The 19,009-nt window shown below is 39.4% G+C and overlaps 1 protein-coding gene across 2 annotated transcripts in view; it reads left to right on the top strand.

Moving 5' to 3' along the window:
- Positions 1-14,351, top strand: part of LOC127583024 (membrane primary amine oxidase-like) — a 28,386-nt gene extending 14,035 nt beyond the window's left edge. For both annotated transcript variants that reach the window (XM_052038722.1, XM_052038721.1), the window contains exons 2-4: positions 5,127-5,415; positions 6,655-6,784; positions 7,525-14,351. In XM_052038722.1, the coding sequence (XP_051894682.1) occupies positions 5,127-5,415; positions 6,655-6,784; positions 7,525-7,800 (695 nt within the window). In that variant the 3' untranslated portion in view covers positions 7,801-14,351. The remainder of the gene's footprint in view (positions 1-5,126; positions 5,416-6,654; positions 6,785-7,524) is intronic.
- Positions 14,352-19,009: the final 4,658 nt, after the last annotated feature.

Below are 19,009 nucleotides of genomic sequence, written 5' to 3' on the forward strand. Positions count from 1 at the left end.
TTATTCCAATGCACACTTCAACAGCATCCCATCAAGAACATCTCAGACCCTGCACGGTCTTATTTATCATCACCAACCCCTTCTCATGCTCACCGGGGACATTGTACCTCAATTTCAAAAGTCTTATCCACATTTGCAAACACTCCAAGGCCTTGGCCTTCTCTATAAGCTGCTTTAGTCTTGCAGTCCAATGAAATCCTGCAGTTTCCACTTCTGACTTTTTTCTCATTTAAAATATTAATTGCTCCACCACCGAGCCTTCACCAGCTATGTGCCTCTACTCCGGAATTTCTTCCCTAAGTTTATTGACTTCTCCCCCTCTTTTTGTTATTCAGCAACAATGGCATTAATGCTCTGAGATCAGAGAACCAAGCAGAGTTTTAGAAAATTCACTAATGAAAAAAAAAATCCAGAGATATCGCTAAAAGGTACACAAATAAAGCCATAAAGTGCTGGAAACACTCAGCAGACTGGGAGTTGATTTCAGATTTCCCATCTGCACTTTTATGATCTTCACTAAAAAAGGGTCAAAACTGTGACCCGTCGACCCAGGTTTTGGCATCTGTTCTAATGCTTCCTTATGTGGCTTGGTATCAGATTTATTATCTCCCATGCCAAGTGTCTTGAGACATTTTACTACCCAAATAGTGCATTAAACTTACAAGTTGTTATTGTGACTTGTTCAGCAGGAAGTCTTTGGTGAAACACAATTCAGATTTATAGTTGGTACCAACAGCAGCATCTTGTTATACTCCATCTTAATGTCACTTGGCTCTGCAGTGGTCTGGGATTTCTGGGCTGGGATGAGCCATGGGGTGGTGATGAGATGGTGAGGCAGCAGGTGATGAGATCTGGATGGTTTTTCATCACGTAGGGAAGGTGCTGCCAGTCTCCAGCAATGGGCATACTTAGGGTGCAGTCCGGAGCCCCACTGCTCAGAACAGAACGGCCACTCCTCCCAGCCCAGCCTGTCCAACACCAGCCATTGTAAGCCGCCTCTCCTCATTAAGCAGCAGGTTCCTAGTACAGCATCACACAGAAACATTGGAGGCATGTGAGAGGGGCAGAGGTTTGCACCAAGTTGCCAGTACAGCAAAGCAATCAGTCATGCTTCTCTATATATGCTATAATGAGTCCTTTTCATACTGATTCAGTTAGTGCTCTTCTTCCTGGAACTGAATCAAGCACGCTAAGCAATAAACGAATGTATTTGGTGCCCACTTTCCTCCAGTGCTCAGAGAGCAAAGTAAGATTTCCACTGAGAGCACCTCCATGCCTGAATATTTCTTCCGAAGAATGAAGAAAATTACTGGGGAGCAGGCAATATTGGTCAAGCTGCACCAGAGGTACCACATCATTCCTACACTAGGGTGAATTACTGAGTGTCGTGGAAGTTCTATCTAATCTACAATAAAGACGATTACTCAGAGTCTCGTTCCAAGGCTTTATTCATGCATGGCACCATGGAGAGCAGGCGGCGATCTCCACCGTCACCCAGACTCTAACATACAGCTGGTTACAAGTTTATTTTATGCATTGAGATAACAGCTTATCATGTGACTGTTTCAGTTACAGTTGCAACATACTTAATCATTCGTCAATGTGTTACAAAGATTAGAACAGAACAGTTCCCCTTCTCAGCGCACCTAAGGCTGAACCCACATTCTGTTTATTGCGAAAAGTCTAGTTTCAGCATTTTCTGCAGAACTGATGGCCCAGTTCCATTATACAATGTCAAATATCTCATCAGTCCCAGCATAGTCAAAGAAGGCAATTTTATTCCTCCGCACCAAGTCTACCTGCTTTGGTTCAGGATGTGCTTAGTATTTATTTTGTAAGCATTAAGTGAAACAAAAAGGCAAGAATTCACAAAGAATGACAGCATATTCTATAATGCTCTTTGAAACATGATAATAAACAGAATGTTAGGCAAACCATTTAGAATGTACAAAGGTTTGTAAGGCTCTATATAAAAGCATTTTCTTGCTTATGTGTTATTCATGTGAGCTCTTAGCTCCATAGTACACAGGCCAATGTAGCAACTAAATATTATAGTCTGCAGGGAAAATTAGTGTGAAAATGGAATTGCTCTGTAGGCCAGCATAGATTTGTTGGACTGAATGGCCAACTTGTTTGTATTAATGCCATGTGCAGAACAGTTTCATGAGTACATGAGTACCCATCACTGATTGCTTCTGAAATATATAACTTTCGAAGAGTCCCTTTCTGTTTGCAAGACAGCATACTAAATAAAAACAACTCAAGTTGGAGGAGAAGTCAGAAGCTCCCAGTACCTGAGTCCCTTTTGAGAAGACCACTGTGGAGGTAAGGGTAGGGGAACCAAAGGCTCACTCTCCATTTAGCCCCATTCTCTTCTTGTCATGTTAACAACTTACTCATTCATTGACATTCACTTTTCCACAGAGGCATCAGCTCTAGTACATTGCAATGCATATACTAGTTGATGAAGCCTTTTGGAGCTTGCATTAAGCCTGGATAAATAGGATGCAAGCACTTCTTGTGAAAGGCCCCACCCCCCAGAAACCTGTGACACTCTTATCTACTGTCTCAAGCTTTAGTTGGAACACACTCTCTGTAAAACATAAATAATGAACTTGAGATGATACAGTAAATAATAGGACCCTCAGGAGCATTGATGTACAGAGGGATCTTGGGGTGCAAATCCATAGCTCCCTGAAAGTTGCAACACAAGTAGATAGGGTGGAAAAGACAGCGTATGGCATATGTGCCTTCATCAGTTGGGGTGTTGAGTATAAGAGTTGGGAAGTCATGATACACCTGTATAGAACTTTGGTTAGGCCACATTTGGAGTATTGTGTGCAGTTCTGGTCAGCACAATGCAGGAAGGATGTGGGAGCTTTGGAGAGGATGCAGAAAAGGTTCACCAGGATGTTGCCTGGATTAGAGAGTATTATTTATAAGGAGAGGTTGGACAAACTTGCATTGTTTTCTCTGGAGCATTGGAGACTGAGGAGTGACCTGATAGGTGTATATAAAATTATGAGAGGGATAGATAGGGTAGATGGTCAGAATCTTTTTCACAGGGTGGAAATGTCAAATACTAGAGAGCATAGCTTTAAGGTAAGAGGGGTACAGTTTAAAGGAGATTTGTGAGGCAACTTTTCTACAGAGAGAGTGGTAGGTGCCTGGAACATGCTTCCAGGGGAAGTGATAGAAACAGATACAGTAGCAATGTTGAAGAGGCAGTTAGACAGGCACATGAACAAGCGGGGAATGGAGGGATATAGATCCAGTGAAGGCAGATGTGCAGTTTAAATAGGCCTTGTGGCTGGAACAGACATCGTGGGCCAAAGCGCCTGTTCCTATGCTGTACTGTTCTATGTTCTATCAGTTGAGTCAAAACATATGGTTGAGGTGAAGCAAGTGGCAGCAATGGATTCCTTTCTCAGCTTTAAATTTGGGTATTCAGACCTGTCAGAACTTACTTATAGAAGGTGATTGTTATTTGACCAAGGCTTCACACTGACAGCTACAGTATTTCTACGCTTGATATATGTGACGGCAGGTCATCCAGTTTAACAAACTTGGTATGACTTAGTCTTCCTGATGGGAGCCAACCATTCCTATCAGAGAGAAAAGTAGCACAAGATCAAACAAGTGGATTAAAAATTCACAGCAGTGCATTTATACTATTTGGTTTTCACCAGGATAATTCAGTACTTCATGCTGACTGTGAGATTAGTTGTGGTTCTGGTAGGAGATAATTGTAACTGAAAACAATCTCAATGATCTAAACAAACGACCACAGAAAGAAAGTCGAACTTTTAAGCATTATGGAAAGGATTCCAGAGTTCAAGTACATGAATCAGATGTTTTGTCCAAAGAAAGTTGATAGCTTCACTTCAGGAATCAAAATCATGTCTGTACTCAATTCAGTTTTCTGGTAGAAGTGATACCATTATTGTTTGACAACTTTACAGGACCAAACTAGCTGTAGATAATTGCTTGCAGGTCACAGTGATAAATAATACACCAAGCAAAGATGTTCTGGCATGCTTCTCTTGAAAGAACGGTTTCAGAGACTGAAAAGTGATACAATACAAAATTGTCAGTCCTTGATGGACTGCTGCCAAATGTTAATTCATTATTCCTGACTGAACTGGAAGAGATTTGAACAAAGAATTGTCATTTATAAATTAATCGTAACCATTGCATTTACAGTTTAAGTTGCTTTGTGATCATTATGTGTTGATAAAAGAAAGTTCAGAGTATTCTGAACATGTTTGAAAGCAATGCTGGTCAAGGCTGATCCCATGTTTAATATATCTTCCTCTCAAGAAGTCAATTCTGTAAGAAATTGGTGGTATGTTCACAATGAAGAACTTATGTATTCTTGAAATATTGATTTGTGGTTAAATTGAGGAAGAGTCAACTGGAGATAAACTGTTATGAGGCCTCAGACCAAACCTGTGGGTAAAGCAATCGATGTTCATGTGAAGCAAACTGGAACTAATAAAACTATCTTCACTGGAAGTCAAAAGTGGAAATCTTGAATACACTGCATGGTCAGAAGATCAGTGATTAAAATATCCTCTGGTCCTCGAGAGTTAATGGAGAGTTTTATAGGTGTCAGTACCCTGCATTTAGATAAATAGAACAAGTCTGGTTTGGAAATAATTTCACTGTGGCGTATAATACAATGAAGCAGTAAAAGAAAAGAAGCAATTGAGCCAATGGAAACAGAGAAACGATGTCAGGTACACATACTCTAGTCAGGAAATGTAGGGTTTGAGAACTACTGCTCTAAAAGAGTGCTGCTAATTCTAATGGACGAAAACTATTTCAGGCTTTTATTAATCCAATAACTCTTCATTTGAAGACAGCCAGTGGAACTGACAACTGTAGTAATTTTACCTTTGCAATAATGCATAATATGCAGGTTGACTGCAGCCAGTATGCATTTCAACTTTGCACTGGTTTGAATATAACAGCAAGTAATGGTTCAAAGCATCCTCAACATGATGAATACATATTCCAAGACCAGCTTTAGTCTGGAATATCTGGAAAATGAAGATCTGGTGCACTGATGTTTTTTTCACATTCTGCGTAATCATCCATTTAAAATTTACCTTTGTCAACTTTAGGTACATCTAACTCTTTTGAAACGAAAGACATAGAATATCAACTCAAATCTGTCCCATGGAAAACTGACCAGAAGGTACATGTACCCACTGTGAAAAGGAGGATTTTGGAGACAGAGAATGAAGCAGCCTTCAGAACTGGAATGAAAATGCCCAGTTACCTGAATTTTGTAAATTTGGCTCAGAAAAATAAGTGGGGCCATCCTCGAGGTTACAGGATTCAAGTGGTAAGCTTCAACCCTGAGAGTGTGCCAGAAGATAGTCCAGATGAAAAAGGCATCTCCTGGCAAAGGTATAACATCTTTACCTCTTACTCATTGAGTCTTCTTGCTTTGCCAGATTATAACAGCAATGCAAACTGTTATTAAAGTAATAAACCATATTGGGGTCTGGTTATTGTTTGAAGTCTTGTAAATAAACACCCTGTTTTCATTAGTTCTATAATAAGATTTAACACATTGGAGATGCACTAATATAGGAAAATGTGGTTAATTTGCACCTCGCTGCTTATACACAATTCCACTTCTTCAAACAATTTATAATTCTGTTGGAGTTGCCATTTGATAGGAATGATACTGAGGTTTATTAGAAGGACAAAAGAAAAAGAAAATACCATGTAAACGAGGTTATGAAAAATATTACCTTATGGTCTTCCTTCTGCTCTTTCTGGTTGTCTATCACTCACTGTCACTTTTAATGTTTCTTTCTATTTGCAATGCATTCTTTGTTCTCCTTCTTTTCCCACTATATGCCTGTCTCTTGCTTCCATTGCCCTGGCTGTGGTCTGTTATTCACTTCCATTTGTGTAAGCTGTGATTTGGCTTTTTTCCCCTCTTCACTTTAGCTTGTCTTATTTTTCCCATGTTTCCTCCACATTTTCTTTCTGCATGTATCATCAACAATCGTTGTGCACCTTTCCAGACTGAGCACCTATTTCTCTGCATTGCCATCTTCTTTTCTGCTTCAACCTTTCCTTTTTGCTTGACATGGCAAGAAAAGGTCAGACTCTGATTTACAAACCTAGTTTCAGATGTTATCACACATCTCTACTGGAACAGAAGCCAATGGGTCTTGCCATCTTATTGATTTCGTACATTGGACAGTGGAGAGGCTGCAGACCACCAGATGATTCCATCTCTGCCAGCAGCCTGACAGATAGAAGGCTTATAGTAATACTAGTAGATTGGGATAGGCGACGAAGCATAGGAATGTGAGACCTTCTACCTCCACTTATGAGACTAGAGTTGTGATGCTAACACAGAGAGAAATTTGTTTTGCATCTGCTCTGTGTCAAAGCAGATGTGGAGATATTTAGGTGCAATGTGGAAAAATGCTATATAACCCCTTATCTAGTAGGAGAGGATGGGTGGTTGCATCTTTGCAGATATCTGTCCACTGGACAGTAACATTTTCCCAAGAGACAAAAACATACAGAAGAGTTACAAGGAAGAAACAAAGAGCACACCAGCATTTGAATGTGTACAAATTCTAGGGATAACTCAAGTTAATAATGTTGTTTTATCTATCATAGGTACCAGCTGGCAGTGACAAAACACAAAGATCAAGAGCAAAAGAGCAGCAGCATCTACCATCAGAATAGCATGTGGAAGCCTCCTGTTTATTTTGATGAGTTTATTAATGGCGAAAGCATTAAGAATGAGGTTTGCTCATGTATTTTAATATAACAGCTTGTCCTTGACATGCAGAACATGGATTATAAACGTGATTCCCCACAGAAAGTGAGGAAAGGTGGGGGTTTAAAACCCAGACATCTGATGGGTAATGCGATGTTGCCCATCATGGTAAACCTTACTGACAAAAGGCTCTCTGTTGATTTAGCTAACTTCAGCCAGGGCAAGTTCTTGAGATGCTATAATTGGTGCTATAGCCTTTGGCTAAAGAGGACATTTTTTTTTAGGCCCCCATAGAGTCATAGAGACATACAGTACAGATAATGCCTTTTGGCCCACTGAGTGCACACAGATCATCAAGCACCCACTTGCACTAATCCTACACGAATCCCACATTATTCTCCCTACATTCCCATTAACCCCACTCACCTACACACTGAGGACAATTTACAGTGGCCAGTTAACCTATCAACCTGCATATCTTTGGTATGTAGGAGGAAAGTGACACGGTCACAGAGAGAACATATAAACTCCCCACAGACAACACTGTAGGTTAGGACTGAACATGCTGCTGTATCGAACTCTGTAGAAACATGCCCATGAATTAGATTAGGACTCAATACCTTTCTTGTTGAATCCTTCTGTCCACAAGGAATAATCCCAATTAGCTGAGGGATTAATATTGCAAAGGTAAAAGGGAATATTAATATGATTTTATTTTCTTAACATTTTAAACAATTAGTAACAGCACACCTATTGTTTTTAAACAGGACCTGGTAGCCTGGATAACAGCTGGATTTCTCCACATCCCCCATGCAGAAGATGTTCCTAATACTGCCACACCTGGAAATGGAGTTGGCTTCTTTCTGAAACCACTCAACTATTTTAACAATGATCCTTCAGTTTACTCTCCAGATGCAGTTTACATCGATCTTACCAAAGAAACAGATGGATGTGAGGATAATCCCATGGCATGTATGTCAGAAGTTGCATCCTGTATACCGAACCTCCCAGATTTTACCTATGGAAAAGACGTTAAATATTAACTGTGTATAGACAACATGACTTCATTACAGTGAGTGGCAACCTGTTACTGACCACTACTTTCAACAAAGCATTGAAAAATAATTTTTATAGACCCTATGGACTATGTGAATTAATTTTATATCTCAGTAGTCTTTTAGTTTTAATGGTGTAATTAATCTGAGCATGACAGAGGAAATAAAGGGGTAGCTTTTACAAATTCCTGCTCTTGAGGCTTGTGCACACCAAATGGAGACTCCCAGTGGCTGCATAATGTTTCTATCTATTAAATTTTAATTGCCAGGAAATTCTCCTAGGGCTGCAACACTAGTGTATTTTTAAAAAATCTACCCATGGGTGAACTTTGCTTGAAAACATTTCATGTTCCCTAGTTCACCAGGCCACTGGGATGTACCCCAGTCTGACATAACCAATTACTTAAATGAGAAGTTGGCACTTGGAGGAGTTTTGTAAAAATGTTTATTCTCATTACAAGGTTGCAGCATTGCAGATGGTAGTTTGACACAGTCATTGAGAAATGCTTCACAAAATTGTTTATCATTGGGCTTAATGGTTTCTAACAGCAAATTATATTTTTGATGCAAGAGATTTTTGAATCTTCCCAAAATCTTTTCTGGTATTTTGAGGATTGAATTCTATTACTCTGTTCACTTATTCTTCTTAAGAAGGCATTAATCCATTAGCAAGTTACAGCAAGCTTCACAATAGAAAATATCTGCAAAGAAACTGGACCACTTTGCACCATTTTTTCTATTTGTAATATGTTCTCTCCACCCCTGTACATAGATTTTATATGTAAAAAGTATCTCCTGAAACTTTTATGTAAAAAAAGAAATATGCCGGCAGTCATTAAATAAAGATTGTGGAGTCATTGAACTTGTAATTGCAGCTCATGGACCCATCAATCTGTGACCCCAGTGTTGCTGCAGATTGCGGAGACGAGGGATGACCTTTAATGACAGGGCACATAGTTGGAGGAGGGGAGAACCAAGCCATTGCCCTCCTCACACTGCCACTTTGCCCCTCTTCTACCTCCTCCCCACCATTTTCTGTGATTGCCACACCCCAGCTACATTTTGACTTTGTTTTCCGTGCTGCCACTGCTGTAGAGATCTTTTTACTATCACTGGCCCACTTCCCATGGATCAGCTGGCAGACAATGCTATCTAACAAGGTCCTGACATCTGTGAAACATGCAGGTTGGATTTAATGTTCTTTAAAGGGAGGAAACAACTTCTTAAAGCAAGATTGTCTTGATTTTACAATTTTTTTTGTGACGTCTGATGAGGCCATATCTACATGGCTCACCAAAAATGTCTGAAGTCCAAATTCTGGGCAATCATTCTCACTGCGGGTTTAAATTTCCACTTACATTTTTATAACTTCACTTCAAAATATATTTGTATATTTTACACTACGTGCATGCCAACATGAAAAACACTTCAAGAAAGTATAATTATTTATTAATATAAACAGAGGGGAAGATAAATGTAATCTTCAGGATATGTGTGTTTTGCAAAAATTGGATAAATTTGGTATATGCCAACGTGTTGTATATTTTATTTCCACTTCAAATAATGCAGTTATGACCCTCTGCATCTAGGTTCATGTGATGTTGGAGGCTGAGGTGGTCCCATGTGTGGTGGTGACCACTGCTGCAAAGTGGGAAGTGTCTTTGTTACCTCTGATGTTACAGCAGCAGAGAAGTTAGCCACAACAATAATTTGATCTGTGTGTTGAAAGTTCCTGATAATTAGCAAGAACAGGGTCTACATTTGGATCTGTGCTTGCCTCAGCTGGCCCTATGAAAAAAAAACAAACCATTTACTGGAGGAAAGGTAATCTCTGTAAAAATGCATTGTGGACTGGATTGATTTCCATTGGCAGGATAATATGATACAGTCAGTTTGGCTCTTTTGTTTCATGAGCAAAAGAGGTCCTGTTTCTTTTCTGCATGCAGAAACAGCTTCTTACCTACCTGATATGGTAGAAAATGGAGAGTCTGTGGAACAGCATGTTGTTTCTTGCTATGGATATCATGGACCTTCTGACCACTAGTCATGAAATGCTTGGTTAGGTAGTGTTATGGAGCTCTGACCTACCTGTTGTCATGGTCACTAGTGTTGGTCATAAATGATGATGTCTTGCAACGTGATATGACATATTTTCTATTCAAATAGTTTCTATTCAAATATACCATGCACAGTATTGAAACTGTTATGAGCCCTCTAATAAAAATGAAATGGGATCTTGGGAGCTATTATTAATATTCAAAACTGCACTACAATGTTGGGTAATATCACTCTCGCAACACCCTAGTGCAGCAAGAGCATATGATCGCCGCACAAGACTTCATCATTGTACAAGAACCAAAGGGAAGAAAACAATTCATAAACTCACCTTTTTAAAAATTGGATGTCTGTTCTTCAGCTGCTAACATAATTAACAACATGAGATAACCACATGATATCTACCTGTGGATCCAGACAAGTCCTAATGTTTGGGAGATTAGACATGTCAAAAACCACACCATTAAGGGACACAATAGCATAAGTGTTTACGCTAACAATCCAGAGACCTGGCCCACTAATGAGATCAAACCTATTATGGCAGCTGGGGAGCTTGAATTGAGTTAATTAAGTAAGAATGAAAAGCTGGTGACCATGAAGCTACCAGATACTGTAAAACCTCATCTGGCTCACCAATGGTTTTTGGGGGAAGGAAATCTCTCCTTACTCTTTCTGGCCTATATGTGTCTCATTTGAGGAACAGCTCCTTACCTAGGCGTGTTGTAACTTTCTGGACTCAATATTGAATAGTTTCAGATAACCTGCTTTTCCTGTTTGTGTCAATGAGGTTATCCACCTTATCTCCATTTTTTCTCTCCGCAGATGCTGCCTGATCTGCCGGGCAGTTCCAGCATTCTCCTTTGTTTCAGATTTACAGCAACCTCTCTGTTCTGCCTCTCACAGCTCCAACATGTTCTTTTGTATTTTGATTCTCTCTCTAACTGCCTTTATTCGTCCATGAACTAGACAGCTCTGAAACCATTGGGTCCCTTAGACAACCTTGGTCTCTACTCTATCATAGACATTCCTTCATTTCTGTCCACCCCTCCTGTTTTCTCACTTCTCTGATCCATTGACCAGAAACCTTGACTCTGTTTCTTTCTCCACAGGATGTTGCCTGACCTTATGTGTATTTCCAGCATTTTCTGTCTTTATTCCAGCAATGTATGGCTCTCTTTTATAAACTCTAAAATGACTAAACACTCCACTATGGTAAGAAGAAGGCAATTCACTACTTGCTTCTCAAAGGTAAATAGGAATAGGCAATAAATACTGGTCTTGCCAGAGGTGCCTATATCCTGTGAATGAATAAAAAGCGTAGCTGAAAGAGAGCTTTGTATTTTTTCCATCAAAGTATTATTTAGCACAGCAAAACATCCCAAGATGTTGAACATTAGTTTCATCAAAATATCTCATAAACTACATGCAGAAATATTGGGGGAAATAGCCAAAGATTTGGTCAAAGTGGTATATGTTGAGCATTGTCTTAAAGGAGGGCAGGTAATAGAAAGAAAGATGGAGAGGTGATGAAGTTTAGGGAGAAAATTCTGGGACTCTACGCCTCAGTAACCGAAGACATGACCATTAATAGTGAAGTGATTCAAGAGTCCGGAATTGAAGGTACCCAGCTATCTTGGAGGTCTAAAGGACTAGATGTTACTACAAAGCTGGAGGACAGCAAGGATAAGAAGGGAATTGAAATGGTGGGTTGTGATTTTAAAGGTGAACTATTGTTTAACTGAGAGATAATAGCATAAATAAAAACTGACTTTGTAGTCTTACCTTTCAATTATAGCTGAAGAAGACATCACAATAAAGGGTTTATAACAACGCCTATCAGATTGGCCAAGCACAACAGTGTTTACACCATATAGAAAATATGTCAGGACATTGGTTTTTGGTTATTACCCAAAGAGAATACTGGGAAATGTGCTCGTGAAGCTATTAGGTATATATGGGACTAGATAATTCTACCCCATCTTAAATCAGCCAGAATAGTTCAAAAATATAGTCACTGTAAAAGCCAATTCGATTTGCCATCATTGAGTTGCATCTTCAGCACAATCTCATTTACTGTTACGACAGCAATCATTCTCTTCAGAAGGTGGCACTGTTCTGTAACCTCACTGTAGTTCACCTGTTTGCAATGAGCATTACAGAGTGACTGAAGAATGAGTCTGGGCAGACACCAGAAGACTGTCTGATGCTGAGCTATTAGGTACAATTTAAACCTGGAAATAAAGTGAGCAAAGCAATCACATGAAGGCTGAGCACAAAATTGCTCTCTGCCATTTTAATGGCAATGGTCTATTTTAAATGAAATAGTGGTTGCCTAAAGGGAGTGATTTGATGTCATAAGGCTAAGTATTCACATTGTGTAATTTTCAGATTTTATTCTCAACTAGCTGCTACACCCGTCATTGCCCGGGGTATTATGCTGGCAATCATGATATTTGCATTTATTTCCTCACAATAAGCTTTTATAACTCTTCTTGTAAATGAAATAAAATCTAACTTAAATACAATATATAATTACTCCATAGATAATATACTTAAGGGGTTAAAATTATGTAGTTTAACTAAAGTTATCAATAACAAATACACAATGAAAATAAATATGTATGCAAAAATTACATTTAATATAGTTCTCATTAAGTAAGTATGTACCTATGCATAATGTGTAAATTTAACTTGATCTCAATGTTGAAGTGTATAAGAATACTTTGAATCTGGTGTGAAAATGTATAGATTATTTTCATCTCCAACTCTGGAGCAACCAACATAGATGGTGGGAAAAGTATTGAGTCCCAAGGTTAAGGCCAAAAGCTTTTAGTGATTGTCCGTGCTCCTTGTTAATGTTCATAGCAAAACTAAGTTGAACAGGTCACTTGAATTGAAAAGGTAGGTCAGATGGGATAATTGCTATCCGAGGGATGAAGATATTTTCCCCAACAGCATTACCGGTAATTATTGTTGCCTCAGTTACATGTGGCAGTCATTTTTGATTATCGGATGAACTGATAATCTTGTGCCATTGCATAGTACTGGTGGATCCAAATTCCTGAGTAGCATGATTAGAACAACTTCTTTTAGTTCAAGATTATGTGATGCCACACCAGGTGATGAGAGAATTTAAAAATTCAACAGAAGAATGTACAGCCTTATCGATGTCTGTCACACTGTCAATAGATTTATATTGCACAGGTTGTCTGGGATGTTTCGAAAAATGTCTTTATTCATGGGCTGCACTGTGTCATTTTTTTGGTGCTAAAATTGCTCTTTCACACAACCATTGGTAACTCAAATAGTGTTGAGTGACATTTGAGAAAACAACTTGCATCAGATTGTGAAGTGATGTAACAATTCGGCCCAATGCTTTCATCGAAATCATTCCTGTTGAGTCTTCATTTTTAATTTCCCCATTTCCTAATTTGAGTAAATTTAAACAAACTCTCTCACAGATGGATCATCTGTCAAATGGGATTCCATATTGCATTTCAAGTGTAATCATTCAACACTTTCCCAAATATATGATGCTTTAATACAGGCTTTCAATTCATTGGCTTTTGTATAGTATTTGACGAAACACCAGCTGGCACTGAAGTAAATCCTCCCATTAATTTATTATTGTGCCTCAGACCTTGCAATGTTCGATCTAATGCTCGGTGGCTGCCTTGTGAGCCATTGTACATTCATCCCAGACAATAAGTTTACAAAGAATTCTTTCCCTTGCAGTTCCCTGACCAATGTTACATGTTGGAGTCTCCACAACTGTCAAATTTAAAAAGGAGTTTAAAAGCCAAATGTCCAGTTTTCCCTCTTGTCAAATGAGTTGAAGCAATGCCTGAATCATGTTTTGCCTTCAAACTTTAGCCAAAAGTAGATTAATAAGGAAAGCCTTCCTATTCCACCAGAAGTAGCAAAAAATATGATTCCTTGTTTACTGTAATAGTATCTTGTCCCATGTAATAGTATCTAAGGCATTTCTTTGGTATCTCACTAAACTAGGTTCTTTCTCTCAGATATATTCGTCTAACTGGTTTAAATGGTAGCTAGTCTCCCACAGAAACTAGGTGCACAAACTTTTATTTCTCTGTGATTCAGGAAGACCAAAGTTACTCACATCATATCCACCAAAATATTTAGTATCTCAAAAATAGATCAGAGAAAGATCTCATCAATTTTCAATGGGGAAAATTAAAATCAGGCCCCTTTGGACTCTGGAGGGCCTCCTATGGGGGAAGTTTTAGAAAAACTAAGAGTGCAGTGAACATCCTTTTGCTAAACCTAACATACACAAAACTTCAGATTTCTAGGTTGTTTCGATACTGAGCTATGCGTGGGACACACGGACTTTCTATTATTATATATCTTTTGATTAACTATTATATGTGTAACTACTCATGTCAGTGTAATTTACTGTATAACAGGCTTATGACAATATAATGTTTCTTTTCTCAATAAAAGATATAATGTATGGTGAGGTGGAGTTTCCTTATTTCTGGAGATGGGCACTGATTAGTGAGGTACGAGTAGCTTGATGCATAGGGTAAAGTCATTAGGGGTTAGAATCCAGCAAGTTTCCATCCAAGTCATTTTTCAAAGTTTTTCTCCATGTAACGAATGACACAGATATCACTCAGCACCAAAGAAACATTAGAGTGCTTGTTCTATGTGATAAATTTTGCTTCATAAACCATACTCTGTCCCAGCACAGTCTAAATCAACAAAAAAAAATCAAGGCCTGACCTAAATTGTGATGTTGCAGAAACTGCAAGTTGCTCAACATCAGTGGATCAAATCACTTGACCCATTCCTGCCTCTGGAGTCTCTGACATTCCTCTTTGCCATCTGCCCACATAATCCTAGACTTCAGTCTCACTTGTATCTGCAACAGGACTGTAAACCAAGCCAGTCTTGTCCTTGAACCAGAGCAATGAACCACTGTGCAACAAGTGATATGTATTGATAACAAAACATTGTTACTAAGATTTAACACTCTTTCTAAGATTTAACACTGGTTTAAAGGAACAATTGAAATGTTTTAAACAAATTACAGACTTTTTAAGTAATTTCATTCCACAGAAAGAAATACACCAATTTTCTTCTGCAAATTACCTCATTTAATGAAAGTAAATAACTCTTCTCTGTCTGGTCAGCAATTCAGCTACAGGGGTTTGAATTTCATGCCACAATTTAGGTGGTCCTTGCTACAAATGCAAAACATGAAACATCAAACCTCTGACAAGTTCAGAGTGCCAGTTTTTGACAGATGTTCACATTGGAAAGCTGCGCAAACAATTGTTGGAAGCATTTACCATGAAAACAAAGTATCTACTGTTGCTGTTAATGTCTCTCAGTGGGAGAGCATTTTGGAGATAGTGATCATAATTCTATCTCCTTTACAATAGCATTGGAGAGAGACAGAAACAGATAAGTTACAAAGCATTTAATTGGAGTAAGCGGAATTATGAGGCTCTCAGGCAGGAAATTGGAAGCTTAAATTGGGAACAGATGTTCTCAGGGAAAAGTACAAAAGAAATGTAGCAAGTGTTTAGGGGATAGTTCTGCGTAGGTACGCCCCAATGAGACAGGGAAGTTATGGTAGGGTACAGGAACCGTGGTGTACAAAGGCTGTAATAAATCTAGTCAAGAAGAACAGAAAAGCTTACAAAAGGTTCAGGGAGCTGGGTAATGTTAGAGATCTGGAAGATTACAAGGCCAACAGGAATGAGCTTAAGAAGGAAATTTGGAGAGCCAGAAGGGGCCATGAGAAGGCCTTGCTGGGCAGGATTAAGGAAAACCCCAAGGCATTCTACAGGTATATGAAGAGCAAGAGAATGAGACGTGAAAGAATAGGACTCATCAAGTGTAACAGTGGGAAAGTGTGTGTGGATCAGGAGGAAATGGCAGAGGTACTTAATGAGTATTTTACTTCAGTATTCACTATGGAAAAGGATCTTGGTGATTGTAGTGATGACTTGCAGCAGACTGAAAAGCTTGAGCATGTAGATATTAAGAAAGAGGATGTGCTGGAGCTTTAGGAAAGCATCGTTGGATAAGTCACTGGGACCGGATGAGATGTACCCCACGCTACTGTGGGAGGCAAGGGAGGAGATTGCTGAGCCTCTGGCGATGATCTTTGCATCATCAATGGGGACGGGAGAGGTTCCAGAGGATTGGAGGGTTACAGATGTTGTTCCTTTATTCAAGAAAGGGAGTAGAGATAGCCCAGGAAATTATAGACCAGTGAGTCTTACTTCAGTGGTTGGTAAGTTGATGGAGAAGATCCTGAGAGGCAGGATTTATGAACATTTGGAGAGGTATAATATGATTAGAAATAGTCAGCATGGCTTTGTCAAGGGCAGGTCCTGCCTTACGAGCCTGATTGAATTTTTTGAGGATGTGACTAAACACATTGATGAAGGAAGAGCAGTAGATGTAGTGTATATGGATTTCAGCAAGGCATTTGATAAGGTACCCCATGCAAGACTTATTGAGAAAGTAAGGAGGCATGGGATCCAAGGGGACATTGCTCTGTGGATCCAGAATTGGCTTGCCCACTGAAGGCAAAGGGTGGTTGTTGACGGGTCATATTCTGCATGGAGGTCGGTGACCAGTGGTGTGACTCAGGGATCTGTTCTGGGACCCTTACTCTTTGTGATTTTTATAAATGACCTGGCTGAGGAAGTGGAAGGATGGGTTAGTAAGTTTGTGGATGACACAAAGGTTGGGGGTGTTGTGGATAGTGTGGAGGGCTGTCATGGGTTACAGCGGGACATAGATAGGATGCAAAACTGGGCTGAGGAGTGGCAGATGTTCAACCCAGATAAGTGTGAAGTGGTTCATTTGGGTAGGTCAAATATGATGGCAGAATATAGTATTAATGGTAAGACTCTTTGCAGTGTGGAGGATCAGAGGAATCTTGGGGTCTGAGTCCATAGGGCGCTCAAAGAAGCTGCACAGGTTGACTCTGTGGTTAAGAAGGAATACGGTGTATTGTCCTTCATCAATCATGGGATTGAATTTAGGAGCTGAGGGGTAATGTTGCAGCTATATAGGACGCTGGTCAGACCCCACTTGGAGTACTGTGCTCAGTTCTGGTCACCTCACTACAGGAAGGATGTGGAAGCCATTGAAATGGTGCAGAAGAGATTTTAAAAGATGTTGCCTGGACTGGGGAGCATGCCTTATGAAAACAGGTTGAGTGAACTCGACCTTTTCTCCTTGGAGGATGAGAGGTGACCTGATAGAGGTGTATAAGATGATAAGAGGCATTGATCGTGTGGATAGTCAGAGGCTTTTTCCCAGGGCTGAAATGGTTGCCACAAGAGGACACAGATTTAAGGTGCTGGGGAGTAGGTACAGAGGAGATGTCAGGGGTAAGTTTTTTTTGCTCAGAGAGTGGTGAGTGTGGAATGGGCTGCCAGCAACAGTGGTGGAGGCAGATATGATAGGGTTTTTTAAGAGACTTTTTGACAGGTATATGGAGCTTAGAAAAATAGAGGACTATGTGTAAGCCTAGTAATTTCTAAGGTAGGGACATGTTTGGCACAACTTTGTGGGCCGAAGGACTTGTATTCTGCTGTAGGTTTTCTATGTTTCTATGTTTCTAAGTAGAGATGATGCTGTTGAATCAGGCTGTGGCTGCACATTTTAAACAATTAGAACAGAAATACTTAACAAAGGCAACATAAAGTTGTAATAACATTGGAGAAGTTGCAGTTGTGTAAAATCTTGTGAAAACAGATATTGCACTGTTGACTCAGCTACTCAGTGAAAGAAGACAGATTAGTACACCATCAGACTACCATCCTGAAAAGTTAACTCTGTTCTTCACTCCTCAACTGCTGCTGATCTGCTAAAAGTTTCCAGATTTTTTAAGTTAATGCTTTAGCTGTAAACATTAAGATATTAACCCGACTTTCAGAAATCCATGCTCCATGTGATATCAAACAGCAGTTAATGAGTTCCAGTTCCTGACCATATTTACTACTGGGAAATTGAATGTCCTGCACCTTTCCCATACCCCATTGCCTGTTTCCTACCACTTTCAAATGATATTAATCCATTAACATAAATATATCTGTATGAGGTGATATAAGGCATGTGGTGCAAGGAGCAGGATGATGCATGAAGTTTGTAACTTGGTAACACCACTGAAGTTTCAGTGTTTCAGGATATCTAGAAAGTGATGTAGACGCTCCCATTGGCTGTGGCTGCTTGTTGCTACCTGGCAACTGCAACTTGCCTGGCAACAGATAGCAGAGCTCTGCTCTTGGAACCATTGGCCATAATGACAATTCCTGAATTCACTGCCAAACTGCTCCATCAATGGCAGCAGTCCAGCAAAAACTGCCTTCTGATCTTCGATTGTTAATTTATTAAAGGGCCACTGAAAACATAAAGTTTTGTGGGCAATTTTGGTTAATCAGACCCTCAATTATCTTATTCAAGCCATTATTGAGATAAATATTGCTCCCATGTATGGACTCTTGGGATGTGGACAATGTTGACCAGGCTGAATTATGGCCCTTGGAAGGTGCTGATGCAGTGCAATAAATGTTGGTTAACCCACATTAGTACTAAACAAGCTATTTTAGAGTCTGAATCAATTAGAACAAAGAAACAGCAATACCTGTCCAGTGGTTAGAATGCAAGAAAACTTGGAAGCTGTGAGTTGGTGTGGGCATGTTATCATGTCTGTTTGTGCATGATTAATAACTTTCAGCATCCCTTTCATTTAAAGTGTTAAAGTTTAAAAGTCTTCTTGAAATGTTTATGATTGTGTCTTCAGTTCCTTGTCCATTTAACCCTTGAGAGTAAGTCATTTTATAAACAGGTTTAAAGAGCATGATACCCTGAGTTTTAAAATGTTGCATCTGCTATATAACTTGTAAAAAATCAAAAGAACTGCAGATGCTGGAAATCTGAAATAAAAACAGAAAATGCTGCAAACATTCAGCCAGTCAGGCAGCATCTATAGAAAGAGAAAGAGCGTGAACATTTCAGGTCAGGGACCCTTCATTAGAACTGGGAAAGAGAGATGAAAAAAGCTTAAGTTACAGAGGACACACTGGGAAGAATTGACAGGACAAAGGGAATATCCTGTCCTGTTTCCTATCCATTTCTTCCACCACAA

This window comes from Pristis pectinata, chromosome 25 (assembly GCF_009764475.1).
Source record: "Pristis pectinata isolate sPriPec2 chromosome 25, sPriPec2.1.pri, whole genome shotgun sequence".
NCBI lineage: Eukaryota > Metazoa > Chordata > Chondrichthyes > Rhinopristiformes > Pristidae > Pristis > Pristis pectinata.